The 15002-nt window shown below is 38.8% G+C and overlaps 1 protein-coding gene across 1 annotated transcript in view; it reads left to right on the top strand.

Annotated features, from left to right (window-relative positions):
- LOC135199461 (serine/arginine repetitive matrix protein 2-like) overlaps positions 1-15002 on the top strand; it is a 91934-nt gene that overhangs the window by 31142 nt on the left and 45790 nt on the right. The window contains 2 exon segments of the mRNA XM_064227535.1: positions 671-814; positions 2302-2616. Of these exon segments, the coding sequence (XP_064083605.1) occupies positions 671-814; positions 2302-2616 (459 nt within the window).

The following is a 15002-nucleotide window of genomic DNA, read 5'->3' as shown; positions in this document are numbered from 1 at the left end:
AGTCAGATGGGTAGTATTAGAGGTAAAATATCCTTCAGTCAGAAAACGTTTAATTTTATAGGGTGTTTTTTTTATTTCGTTTAAAGACATTATAATGTCAAATTACAGTCAAGTAATCTAATTTTGAATTTCTTTACAATGTGCTCTATGGCATCATGTATGTATCATATTACTCCAACAGTTCATAACATCTTAAAATTGTTGGAACACACAAACAAACTGAATAGAATATTCATAATCGACAGCAGTACATATTTTCACATAACTGACCCATTCATCAGTCTAAAGGGAAGATGATGATGCATACAAAATTTATCTGCTAATATACATTTACTCTGAATCTATACAGTATGTAGTATTTTTTGTTTTTTCCAGTGTTAATCTGTAATTTTTCCAGTGTTAATCTGTAATGATTTTTATACAATTTACCACAGAAAGTGACCAAGCATGTCTACTGCTTAGTTTTCCATTTTATCCCCATTGTGTATAAATGTTCACCAGTGTTCTGGACCTTTCTTAGCTTAGTCTCATGCTTGTAGGACTTCTAATGACTAAGAGGTTAATAAAACCACTTGAAAGTTGCATTTGTTCTTGCCTATGCTCCATGTTTGCTATCATTTAATGTGTGTCTGAGGCACTAAAGCTTTTTGCTCGCTTGTGATATGTCTAGTGCTGGGATGATGGACGGTGATGGGGAGTGTGGACCATTATCCCCCACGGGGTCACTGACAGGGGGGGCTCCATTAGCCCGCAGAGTTCACACAGACCTAGGGCCCACTCCTTTGTGGCAAAGGCGGCTCTCTCACACTAACAGGTAAAGATGCTTAATGCTCAACTCACAGCTGTAAAGGGGGTTAAAAAGCCTACACAGACAAAAGCAATCCTTAGTGTTAGATTTGAATTGAGTAGTGCCGTGGTGATATATGAGAGACTGGTTTTCTCTTCACGGTTTCTAAAATTTTTTTGATGTAGCGTTTATGAAGCATGCATAATTTAGAATTAGAACTCTAGCTTACAATATCTTGAATATCACCGGAGTTTGCTAATGTTCAGGTGATGGTACTTTCCTCTTGATCTTGATAGTAGTTTATTAATGATGAGTGCCATAAGCAAACACTGATGTGTTAAAGTATAATTAGTTATGGGATATACTCTGCATTGTTTCCCTGATTGGTTTCCATGGGTGATGAACGAACATTATGCTGCCATTCAAAACCTCAGCATTGCCATCACAGATTTAAATCCATCGTGTATGACTTCCACGTACTTAACCCTCACCACTTTACTGAGAATTACCTAGCAAGAGACAGAATAGCACCACCTACAGAGTAAACTTTGAACAAAATGAAATCTCCAAGACAATTTTAAAGAACATTCACTGAAGTTCCATGGATATGAAAGATTCAGCTGTAACATAAACTCGATTTCATTTGCTTTAGTTTTGGAGGCATCTCAAAGAAACCTAACTAGGTGTGGCATTTACCTTGGAATTCTAACTTTTGGGTAAATTAACATTGTAATCCATAAAGGGGAGAGGAAGGAAACCAGTGTTTCAGAAGTCTGGTTTAGCTCTGAATTGTATGCGACTTGAGAATTAGGGTGCATAAATACGGTTTTGAATGGTGTCAAGTTACTGCATAATCACCTAGGAAATAATTCAACTGCAAAAAGAGATGAATAGGATAACTTTATTTTTTATGTTTAATCTATAGAGGAATATTCTCAAATTGTTTGTTTCTCAAGAATATGTCACATGATGAGGAAAGTACAGTTGTTGCCTGATTTTGTTCCAGTTGTTTTTTAGGGTTAAAAGTAATCTGTTTTAAAAATGCTATATTATATTTTATATTCTACGTCTTTTTTTTTTACGGGTTTTGAATATAATATTTCTAGGACTTCATTATGCATCTTTTTTGCAGCAAGTATTCTTTATAAATGTTATTTTCATTATTCTGTAATACGTTTTGTTGGTTAGTACAGGAATTTTACCGTACATGTCCACATATATTTGAGTAGTATTCTATGAAAGGTCACCACTTAAGAGAATTGTCATTAGTATTTCTTTTTATTTTACAGTATTGCCTGAATAGTAATAGAAAGTTATTTTACTTCTGTTTGTATACTAGCTCCTAAAATATTTGCTTAAATTAAAAATTTTTTTATGGGATCTTGCATAATTCATGTTGACAAATACCTGATGGTAATGCTTTCTCAATACTAAGGAAGAAATTATGTTTTGAAGTCTCCCTTGGTCTCTGTAAGATTAAATTCTAACTTTTTTCACTGTTTGGTCACGTTCAGCCGGGGACGAGGATTTCATTTGGACCATAGTGAGAGTTTCAGTTCAGCAGGTGAAGAAGAGGAGGAAGATGAAGATGACGGCTTCCAAATACTCACGGCCGAGTCCTTATTTTCCACGTTGCTCAATCGTGTCCGCTCGCTGACACGTAAAATGAATGCAGACGAAATGAGGAGTGACCGAAGTAGAGTACCATCCCACCACCAAACACCAGAACCAAATACTACCCCAAGTAGTGCTGGTATTGGTGCAGGTCATTCGTCATCCTCGGGATTTTGGTCTTCGCTGTATAATTCACCACGGGATTCACCTGCCAGGTCTAGTATACTCTTCTTGTATTTGATTTTGGGAATTATGAGTGCTTCTACTCTTTTTCTGTCAAGAGTCAATTAATTTTAGTATAAAAAGATATGTTTTAAAAGCTACAACATATAAAAGTTTTTGTAAATTATTTTTGTTTCAAGTTTTCATGATGTATCACTCACAAAGCCTATTGTCCGATCTGTAGTTTTTTTTTTAATGTTCAGGTGCTTAGGAGATGATTAAGTTGGTGAACCACCCAGGAAGGATTTGTAACACTCAATTTCAAACATCTAACTCGCCTGGTAGTTATATATATAGCTTACGTCCCTGATGTCACGGCAGAAATTCAAAACTCGTGGCAATCGCCGATTGGGTAGTCAGTGCACCACCTGTGCGCCCTCTACCCAGGTACGTAGAACCGTTCCAACTATTCCTCAGATCTTCCCTGCCGCCGCATCGGTGACATCGTTGGAAGTTCGCTCGCTTGGCCCTTGTTTCTTCACAGATATTTGGGGAAGTACACTTTGGCTTTGGCTTTCGCTTGTTGGGTACATGTGGATCATCTTAATAATGATGATGGATCATAACGAATGATGATGATAAGAATGTTTGATTTAGAATATTATTGCTTTGACTCTTGCTTATCCTTGATCTCTCTTTTGCATTTTCCAAACAATGTCAGACTCTGCTTCGAGAGTAAGAATGTGGGTGAGAGGATATAATTCTCGGCTTGCTAAAACCTCAATAGATCCTTATTCTATCTATATCAGTTAAGAATAGTCGTAAGAGGCAAGAGAGTGGTGAGTTGGATGATATGAGAAAAATTGTTTTCTTTTACCTGAATGTGACTGGATATTATTGCTATGTGCGAAAACTTGAAAATAATAATAAGATCACGAGAGCGAAGAGTAGTATGTCTCGCTCTCCTAAAAATATTCAAGTGATCATATTGATCCTGCTTCCGTAGTAATAGTTCCTTTTCCCCTACTGATACAGGTGTTTGTCCAACTTTAGAGGACACGATAACGACCATTCAAGCCCTTAGTAAAGGCCCTGTAGAAACAGGGAGAAATCATGGTCGAATGTGAGAGATCTTAAAATCACAAGTTACAGTGTTAAAATCAATGCAAGTGTAAGTGCAGTGGAGGGTGCGACCGCTTGGACCTGTCGTGCTCCTAGTCCTAGACCTCTTCCAAGCTCACCAAACCCCTGCGAGAAGGAAAGTCGACCGACGAAGGGAGGCGAGAGGCTTTAGCTCCCGAGCGGCCGTCCCCTAGAGCGTACCTGTTGACGATCCCCAGGACGCTCACCCTCGCCATTGGAAAGGCGAGGTTAAAGTGTTTTATTCGTCGTCTGACGACGCACTACTCAGACGAGGCTGGACGCTAGGCTTCATTGGCTGGACGCCAAGACGCCAAGCGTCGAGAATTGTAGGCTGCAACTCCGGATCTCTTTGTTTTTGGATACTTGCTCTCCTGCCAATATAAGACGCAAGATGTCACACAGGCGGCCGTCGCCTTTGGCAGGAGGTAAGGAAGTATCGGACGAAGGGAGACTTTCGGTGCTTGTTGCAACTCCTGACCGCTCCCCTTTCGACTCCGATGCTTTGCTCTCCTACCAAACTAACACGCAAGATGTCGCACAGGCGGCCGTCGTCTTTTGATAGGAGGAAAGGAAGAAGTATCGGACGATTGGATGCCTTCAGTTCATTCTCCAGCCCTCCTGCGGCGTGACATTCGTCTTCAGGACGTTTCGTCTCTAGCCGAACACGATGGAGAGAAAGATACTGAGGTTTAGGCTTCCCCAACTGTCCCCAGCAGCAGGAAGCAGTCTCCAATCGGTCTTCAGCCCCCTGGGGTGGAATCGAGCTGGGGTACCGCAGTTTAAGGAAGCTGTCTACCAACTCGGTCTTCAGCCCCCTGGGTGGATCGCTGGACCGCAAATTTTCCTTACTGCAAGACTTGCAGCAGAAGCTCTCCTCATTAATGCAGTCTTATCAGCCTGCTACAAGCAAGACAGCATACGTCAAAAGCTGGGACGAAATGCTGGACGCCAGGACTTAAAACGTCAAGGTTCTCGGCACCTAGACGACAGACGTTAATATTCTGGGCAACAGGACGCCGAGTGTCAATGCCAGGACGTCAGGCGTCGAGATTCTGGGCGCCAGGCGTCAAGATTCTGGACTCCAGGACGCCAGGCGTCAAGATGCTGGAAGCCAGCTGGACGACAGGCGTCAAGAGGCTGGACGCCAGGACGCCAGGCGTCAAGATTCTGGACTCCAGGACACCAGGCGTCAAGATTCTGGAAGCCAGCTGGACGCCAGGCGTCAAGAGGCTGGACGCCAAGACGCCGAACGTCAAGTATTTTAACAGGAGGACGCCAAATGTCATGAAGTTCTACACCAGGAAGCCGAGAGTCAGGATTCTCGACGCCAGGACACTGGCAGGTGTCAAGAAGATTCTTCGGAAGCACCGACGAAGCATGACATCGCTACGTCGGTTATGGGTCGATCAGAAGAAGGAAGGATGAACCCCCCTCCCTCTCCTTTTCGTTCTGATGAAAGACTTTTCTGACGAAGAGAATCAGAGAGATCTACAGCCTTTGTCAGGCTTGAAAAGACTTATGAAAGTTTTTCACGGAACTTTTTCCGGAAAACTTTGTTCCAGCTGCCCCTCATTCCCCACCTTCAGAGTTCACTCGAGAGAAGGCAACTGAGAAGTCCGACTTTATAAAGATGGTGTTATCACGCTCTCCGAAGAGAGCGTTGAAAATTAGGAAAGAAGGGATGTATACGAAGAGAGACCAAGGAAAGACAGCTTTCTCATTTCCTCCAGCCAGATTAGCATCCAGATCTAGCATCTGGTATGATACTGGAGAGGCTCTCGGTCTCGGAATTCCCGCGTCTTCCCAAGGGGACTCTTGAGCCTTGTGGACTCTCTCGTCGGATGGCCATGGGAAAGACGAAGGTTTTTTGGTTACCTCTGAAATGGACCACCTCCTCAAAAAGTTTTTTTTTTTTTTTTTTAGAGCTTTTCGAGGTATTTAATTTTCTTAGACTGGACTCTGTGATCTTTGGGGAAGAAAATAGAAACCTTCAAGTCTGCTGATACAGAAGAGCTTGTTCACCTGATGTCTTGTATTGACAAAGCTCTTCGAGACGGGTCGAACGAACTAACGGCTTCTTCTCTGCGGGATCCTGAAGTAAAGAATCCAAATGTGTTCTTTCCTTTCGAATGTGTCACACCCATTCAAAATGCGGAACTGCTGTTTGCATTGGACCTGTTTTATGCGCTCTTTCAGCACAAGAGTTGGTGAATTAGGTCCACTCTGCCTTAGCCCAAAAGGCCACGCAGGACTTAATATCGAGAATCTCCGATAATTGTTTTTTTTTTTTACGATAATCGGGTACCTCGCTGAATGCTCGAATTCCTGGAATTTCTAGCGTTTGCAAGAAGAATTACTACTGAAGTAAAGAATATCTCTCAGTAGACGACCAACCCTGGAACACAAAAGCGAACATCCAGTTTGGTTTGAATTTCGTCTTGGGGTTTTCTGTTTTCAAACATCTAACTCGCCTGGTGGTATATATATAGCTTACATCCCGAGTAAGCTATATATATAAACTACCAGGTGAGTATGTTCAAAAATTTATTATTTTTTATCAGAAAATAACATTTTTCACTTTTGAAGCTTTCCTTAAGGGAAGACTTCTCCTTCACTCTCTTGGCTAGAGAAGGAAGGGTTTAGATTTCCAATCCTTATTCTCATTCCTCGAAGGGAAAAGAATTTAGGATGGAAGTCGTTGTACAGAAATCTACAAATATACGTCGTATATTACCCTCGAGACATGATTCTGTTAAACAGTTGAATTGTCCGGGGTAGTCGCATACCATAGTTTATTTCTACGGTTTGTGACCGGGAGACTAATATCCTAATAAAACTGCAACTCGGGACTGTCTACATCCCAGGAGTTACCAGTTTCGATTTTTAAGATACTAATGGTATGGTCATGACAACACCACCTCGGTTTTTGTATTTACCGAAATTCAATTTCGTTTAAATATAATTGCTCGAGCATAAGAGATTCCTTTTTAATGCTCGATTATTCTAGCCGAACGCATTCCTTCAAGGAATAGATTCCTGGCAACTCAGGATAGCTAGAGAGGCAAGGACTAACTGAGTAGAGTACTGCAGAAGACACCCCAGTACTAGCTGGCTCTCCGTGATGTACGCTTGTGTTATGTCTCTCTCCCCTACAATCATTGACTACCAAATTTTTTCTCTGTCCAACAATATCGGGCTTAGGTCTCTGATTAACAAGGATTCTCGCATATATGAATGACACCTTCTACATCCCTTTGGATATTGCGAGAACTTTCAACAGAGATATATATTCAAGACTTTTTCATCTTTATGTTTACCGCACGGTAACAGAAGTCTTTACTAGTCTCCCACTGCATCGCATTGCAGGAATCCGAAGAATGTTTTTTTTCACACATCTGAGTTTGTCTAATATCTTTTATTCGGAGGGGTGCAATTGTTCATTGTTTCACCCCGAATTGACAGAATATATACGGAAGACATAGCCTGCTCCCCGACCTGCCAGCTCTACTTCCATATGATCAGCCCACGAGAAGTAGTACTTCCCTGTGTTTTTCATTACTGGAAATCGCTCCGCTTTCATTACAACAACAACTTACAACAATGAAATAGCTGTTAGCATTTTCAGTCCTTTGTAAGCCACAGGTTCAGAATCTTGGAAGAATCCTTCTCTCGATTCGGCTGTGAAGACGTAGGTTGCATACACTTTCCACCTTAGTCTTCATGAAACAGAGTGTTGTTTTCTTCTTAGCTAAGATTCAACTACTATGAGAATATCTTGCCATTAAGGACCTCGGTCTCTAGAAGGCAATTGACTTTCGCCTATTGGGCACATGCCTTAAGAGAATCATCACTTCGTTAAGAGATTCACCACCTCGCCGTCCAGCATCAGTGACAAAAAATAGACAATTTGTATGGTCTTTCGGCATAACCCTTTAAAAGGCAAAGATCACGTGACTTTCTCGGATGCTTAGACAACTTGCCACACAACGCAGTCAAGTGGCAGTTGTCAGAGCGCCCGAGTCAGTTAACGGTCTACGCTGTGGACTTAGTAGGTTGTTCCAGAACAATCATTACTTAATCCTAATAGATTGTCCCAGTATCCATACCATGGACACCCCCATGGAGTGTCGCTATCTTATGTCCTATCCATTGCCGAGAAGAAGAATCTTCGCTGCAATAGGATAGGAGAATAAGAGACTCTTCGCTGCAGACTTTAAGAGAAGTCGTAACGTTACAACCTCAACCATTAAGCGATACATAACCAGGTTCACAAATGTCTTCAATGACAGGAACTTAAACGTGTCTGAATATAAAGATCTCCAAGACCTTCTCAGATCCTTCGACACTACTATAGGCGAGGATTACAGTCCCCTCCAGCATGGAATCTGACGTAGTCTGAAGTTTCTCAGAGTGATAGGTTCGAACCTTTATAGGAAACATCAATTAAGGACCTCACCATGAAAACTCTCTTCTTAGTTAGTCTAGCAACAGCGAAAAGAGTCGGTTAAATGCCTTCAGCAAAGCTGTAGGTTTCAGACAGGGCAATGCTATCTGCTCTCTACAGCGGGGTTTTCTAATGAAGAACGAACGCCCTTCTCAGCTCTGGACCAAATAGTTCTAGATTCCAAACCTGTCGGATCTCTCAGGTAAGGAAGTAGAGAGAGTTCTTTGTCCGGTAAGGGCCCTGAGGCATTACCTGGAAAGAAAGAAGCATTTACGTGACCATTCAGAGGAACTTTGGTGTTCTGTCAAAAAGCCCTCTCTGCAAATGTCAAAGAATGCGCTATCCTTTTTTATAAGGCATTTAATCAAGGAAGCACATTCAGCATGTAATGAAGTGGATCTCAGGCTACTGAAAAGTGAAGACTCATGAGGTTATGGCCGATGCAACTTCTGTAGCTTTTAATCAGAATAGATCCCTTCAAATTATCCTGGACGCAACCTTTTGGAGAAGCAAATCAGTGGTTGCGACGCACTATCTGGGGCAAGTGCAAACTCTGTATGAAGACTGCTACGCGTTGGGACAGTTCGTAGCAGCTCATCCAGTAATGGGACAAGGGTCTACCCCTGAAATCCCATAACCCAATACCCTGGTTCTTACCTTGGGACTATTGGTATTTTGTGGTTGTTTGCGGAGACTGGACGCAGTCTCCCACAATCATTGATCCTTAGTCAGGTGGTCAACTTGTTCCTTGGTAGCGCCCGGAACAAGGGTATTGTAGGGAGTCTAGTCACATAGAGGTTTAAACCGGTTTGACAGTCTCCAAGAGGTCTTCAGCCCCCCTGTGTGGATCGCTGGATCTTCATAAGGAAAGCAGACATAATGAATCAGGATATCATTGAAGTCAGCTTCCTTAACAGGTACGAACCCGTAAGTTTGTTTTGTTTGAATAACTTATGTCAGTTCCAACGATGATAGCTGTCTCTGACCCTCACCAAAGGTGTCAATCAGCTATATATATAACTACCAGGTGAGTTAGATGTTTGAAAATGTTATTTTCATGATAAAATAAATTTTTGAACATACTCACCTGGTAGTTATATATAATTAAATTCCCACCCTCCTCCCCTCTAGAAACTATGGGCATGGAAGATCTGAGGAATAGTTGGAACGGTTCTACGTACCGGGTAGAGGGCGCACAGGTGGTGCACCTGACTACCCAATCGGCGATTGCCGCGAGTTTTGAATTTCTGCCGTGACGTCAGGGGACGTAAGCTATATATATAACTACCAGGTGAGTATGTTCAAAAATTTATTTTATCATGAAAATAACATTTTATATCAGCTCTCAAAAAACACTTCACAAAAAACTGTAGAGGAAGGGTATAGATAACAAGTAAAATGCAATAAAAAAATTAAATTTTTGTTCTACGACAATAAACCCCCGAGCCTTTTATGTAGGAGCTTTTCTCAGCACAAGCTTGAAAAAGTTGTTGAAACTTGGTAACAAGGTAATACATTTTAGGTAGATAGGTGAGTGGGAGATACTCCTACTCACCTGCAGTGATTGGGTAAGATTTCTTGTGCTATGACTGACCATGAAGTTGAAATTTCTTTTATCATTTTTATCAGTTACTTGGCTGCTTTAAGTGTACCCACTACCCAGTTTTGTTGTTGAGCAAGGAGTGTGCTGGCCAGTTTCCTTTTGGCAATTACGTACCCCACCTTTGATACTGGCAAATCTTTTCAGATGAGCACAAACTTAGTAATACATTGCCTGTTCCAGTCACACTTAATGCTTATACAACCAAGTATTGTGCACATTTTAAGCCCAACTTTTTTTATTTACAAGATAAACTCTCCAAATTACATCTCTTCTAGCAGCTAATGGCCATAAAGATATCGATAGTACTCGAGCAGCTGAGATTTCGATAATGTAAGCAATTTCAAATGCAAATGGTATAGGATGACATATAAGATGATCCCCCATTTTGGGGGAGATTTTTTAGGTTAAAAGGTCGCCTTATACGCCGGCATATACGGTATACTTGGATAACAAACGATTAAAAAACGGACTGTCAAAGTGCCAAGAATAAGGGTGGATCAAAAGCAGTTAAAACTGGTATGTAAGGGAAAAAATGGGAGGCAGATGAGAATACTAGTTATGAAATTAAACTGGAGTGGTAGAAAGGTTTACCAGCAGTAATACCTCATCAGAGTTAGAGTATGTTTTTGCTGGCCACTGTCTTAAACTTTCCTGAATGATCCACCAACCTGACATCAGCATAACATTAAGGTCTTCGTTTTGTGATCTGTTTTGTAGTCTCCCTTCCATGAAAATTTGTTTAGTTACAAAGTACAACAAAGAATAGGTATTTTTCACAAATGTAAAAGCTATATAAGGTCTGTAAACTATTCATTGTACATCAGTTTACACTAATTTTCAAATCACAAGATGTAATTTTATGTTCTTAATAATGGCTTTGTTTTTCATGAAATCAGACCTCTCATTTCTTATTCTTTGATTTTTTGCTTCATAAAGTTATAGTGTGCATTGCTTATTTTTATTATCTCAAACAGATGAAAGTGACAGGTATTAGTAAACTGATTCAGTGCTTTTCATGTACAATTTTTATTTGTTTAGGAATGTGCAATTTTTCCTTATTCTCTTTCAATTGCAAAAACATTCATCTGACTATTGAAGATGATGATTAGAAATATGACAGAAAAGCCAAGTTCCCAAATGCCCTTCAGAAAGAGGAAGTGACAGAAAAATTCTAAGTAAATACTATATATAGTTCCACGGACATGTTGCTGATAAACAAGTCAACTTGAAGTGAACATCAGTATATGTATAATAGTAGTATTTAAATAGTGTGTGGACATGAAGTTAATGTTAAGGCCAAAGGTCACTGTGAATTGCTATACAAAATTTAAGACTAGATTGGCATATAGTACAATGTTCCTCTATGAGCTATCACTAGCAAACTTACAGTAATTTTAAGAAAAGCAGGAGTTAGACAACTTGAGTATAATAATCAACAACAGTTGTATGACACCTTGCTTTATGTTCATTTTATGTTACCAAGATTTTTCTTGATTTAACAGTATCATTGTATTAGTTTCATGTAAAAGACCTCACATCAAAAGGCATTTTTTGTTTAAACTTTACCAATACCATATGTACAATACCTGCTCATTACTATAAACGTGTGTGTACTAGCTATAGGACATTTTAGCATCGTCTTTTAAGGTATTTATTTTTAACGTTGCCTAAAGGGTATTTGTAAAAGTACAAACCATTGTACCCTAGAGTTGGATAAATGGAGAGCTGGCTGTTTAAGAATACACAGATGATCTTCCAGACGTGGGAGATTTCCTTTAAACAAGGGACACTATGACTCCTATTCTCTTACCCTCTCCACTTCACTTTCAGTTTTGAACTCTTATCAGTCTGCAGTGCTAGTTGTTCCTACTTTTATTCACCCACTCAGATCACTCAAATTCCTCATTATCGTTATGTTCAGGTCCCTGAGACTCACTTTGTTTGTCCAGTGCCATACTGCTGGTACTTCACATTATTGGTAGCTTGCGTTGGTATATAGGCTAGCTTTAATTATAGATGCATAGCACAGTAGTACCCTTATTTATGAAGGTGGTGAACAACCCTGTGGATCTCAGTGCCTGGCCTTTGGCCTAAAACTCTCATCCTCTATTTCTCCTGCTTCTCAGGTGGAATGATACCATAATTTTGGTATGTATCATATCTTCTGGTTCTTCATCTTTTCATACAAGGTTCTATATCTCTGCACTATTCTTGTTGAAGAAACCTCTTGATTCCTAATATTGGGAAGACATCCCCACCCCCCACCACCACTGAAGGCAAAGCTCTCTGTGCAGACTTCTTTCATTCCTCACTAAATCATGCTGCCTTTCAAGGTTGTCAAATGGAAACTGGAGATTCTTATGTTTTATATTTTATCTATATATATATATATATTTATATATATATATATGTATGATACTATATAATATATCTATTATATTATATACTATATCTATAGAGATAGAGATCGATTAGATTAGATCTATAGATATAGACATAGATTATAGATATAATATATATATCATCGATATTAATTATATTATAGTTATATAAATATATATATAGAATATATATATACTATATATATATATATTATATATATATATATATATATATATATATATTGTTACGAAGTGCCAAGTATCTGGTTACCATGCATCAAATATTACCTCACCAAAAGCCAGACACCTGAACCCTCATAACACACTTTAAACGATGAATACTCTAAAGGCAACAGTGATCCCTTAACACTTACCAGTATTGCAGAAAATCAGACTAAGTTCATCAAAACAGGTGTGAGGTAATCTTGTAAGTAATTAAATTAATCAAAGGGCATCACTCCATCAACAACTTTCAAAACTCTAAGTATTTCCCTGATTCAGAAGTCTAAGTACTTCCCTGGTTCTAAGTCACTTCAATTAAATTGAAGGAAAGCAAATCAATTACCACTCTATGTCTCTACCTAATCATAAATATAGTCATAATTATATATATTTATACTGGTGTAAGATAAAGAAAACACTTATAAAAATTTTTAAATACAAAAATTTATTATTATTAAATCAAAATTTATAAGTGAAATTTCACAATATCAGGGAAAATTACTGTTACTTGAAAACAAAGTAAAGTTTAATTAATTCTTGAATCAAATTAAGTAAAATTAAATCAAAATTAATTTATCACAAAATTCAAGAAAATTAATTCAATCAAAATTCAAAAGTGTTAGGTAATAACTGAAAATTTGAAATTAATTCACAAGTGCTAAACAACAATAAAACTTGAAAAGAATTCTAAGTAAATGCAAATCAATTCACAAGTGTTAAATTTAATTAAATGTGCAATGATAAAGCAATGAAAATAACTAAGTTCAATTAAATTGTGAAGCAAATGAAAATATAAAACAAAAAGACACACTTCAATAAGAAAATGAATAAGTGCACAAACAATGGAACAGACACACAAAAAATATCAGCAATGTGTAAAAGTGTAAATCTTTTTCATTCAAAAACACTAACCAACAGTTTTTACCAAACCTTCGTAACAGACAACAGTTTTTTCCTATCAATTATTAGTTAAACACAATTCCTATCCGTTATTAGTTAAACACACTCCCTATCCATTATTATTATTCACTGTTCCTAACAATTATTAGTTGCAACTAATAAAAATATACAACACTTTACCTTGGTATACCAGTTCTTTCTCTTTTGCTGCAGCTTGTATATTACACTTTCACAAAAACAAGGCGCCGTATCGAAATGTTTGTTCAGATTCCACAAAGAAACTAAATTACACTAAATAAATTCTAAGAAATATCAAATATAGACGTTTTCACAAGTTTATGAGTGACCAAATTTACGTTATGTTAAAAATAATCTCGATGTCGAGTGAGAGAGAGAGAGAGGGAGATCTAACTGCCTCGAGGTCTTAAGATCGAATGAAAATCTCTTCCTTTATGGAAATGACAGAGCAGATGTCTCAAAACGTTCTAGGCACGAAAGCTTCTCGAAAGTTCTGAAATCTGACGCAATCTTACACACATAATGTGCAACATCCACGTGGGACTTGGCAAATACATACACGTACAAGACAAGACTGCTCAACAGATACGTACCCGATTGAAACGGAGGGTAAACGATAATTAAGATTGACATGTTTTTTATGACAACGAGCTCGCTATCAAACGCGCTGACAGAGCAGGGAAGCAAACGGATCTCGCAGACTCTAATTTTAAAGTGCTGACATAAAAGTTAAACATTTGCAGCTTTGAAAAGACAAGGATCTCTCTCTTTACGTTATATATATTCTTTTACAAGACGTAAATGCGAAATCTGAACACACATTTAAAACATCCTATTCTAAGCTATCTAGGAATCTGAAAAAATGTTGCACAATCTACATGACATTTCAAAGAGGGGAAAACATGCATTTTGAAAGTAGCAATATATAATATACCTCCCCCCAGAAGATTTTTTATCACGGTGTTGAATCCAACGATTCGCAACGAGATAAATAATCAGCAACTACATTGTTTTTGCCACTAATGTGCTGCACTCTTAAGTTATACTGTTGCAGGCACAAAGACCACCTGGTCAGTCTTTGATTATGGTTTTTCATTTTCTGGATAAATGACAGTGGATTGTGATCAGAAAACACTACAATTTTTTCTTCATTCCTAGGTCTATTCACATACACTTCAAATTTTTTTTTTTTTTCAATGCGGTGATTAAGGCTAAAGTTTCCTTCTCGATTGTCGAATATACTTTCTGATGTTTTTTCAATTTTGTAGACATGAAGCATACAGGAAATGGTAGATATTATTTTCATCTTCTTGAAGTAGAACAGCTCCAACACCACAGTCTGACGCATCAACTTGTATCACAAAATTTTTGTCGAAGTCTGGAGCTTGAAGTACTGGTCTTGAAGTTAAAATGGCTTTTACCTTCTCAAAGGATTCTTGACACTCTGGAGTCCAAATAAACTTAGCTTTGGGACTAGTCAAGTCTGTCAAGGGAGCTACTACAGCTGAGAAATTTGGGCAAAAACGACGATAGAAACCAGCCATCCCCAAAAAATCTCTGTAGCTGTTTCCTGGTAGTAGGTGGGGTAGCCTTACGGATACCTTTCTACATTAAGCATTTACTGGAGCAAGAAGGCCTTTCCCAACTTCAAACCCAAGATACTGTACAGTTGCCTTTCCAAACTCACTCTTCTCTAGGTTGATTGTTAATCCTGCTTTTGTAATTTCT

Source organism: Macrobrachium nipponense, chromosome 25 (assembly GCF_015104395.2).
Source record: "Macrobrachium nipponense isolate FS-2020 chromosome 25, ASM1510439v2, whole genome shotgun sequence".
Taxonomy (NCBI): domain Eukaryota; kingdom Metazoa; phylum Arthropoda; class Malacostraca; order Decapoda; family Palaemonidae; genus Macrobrachium; species Macrobrachium nipponense.
The sequence above is the reverse complement of the archived record's forward strand: the minus strand, read 5'-3'. Positions and strand labels throughout refer to the sequence as shown.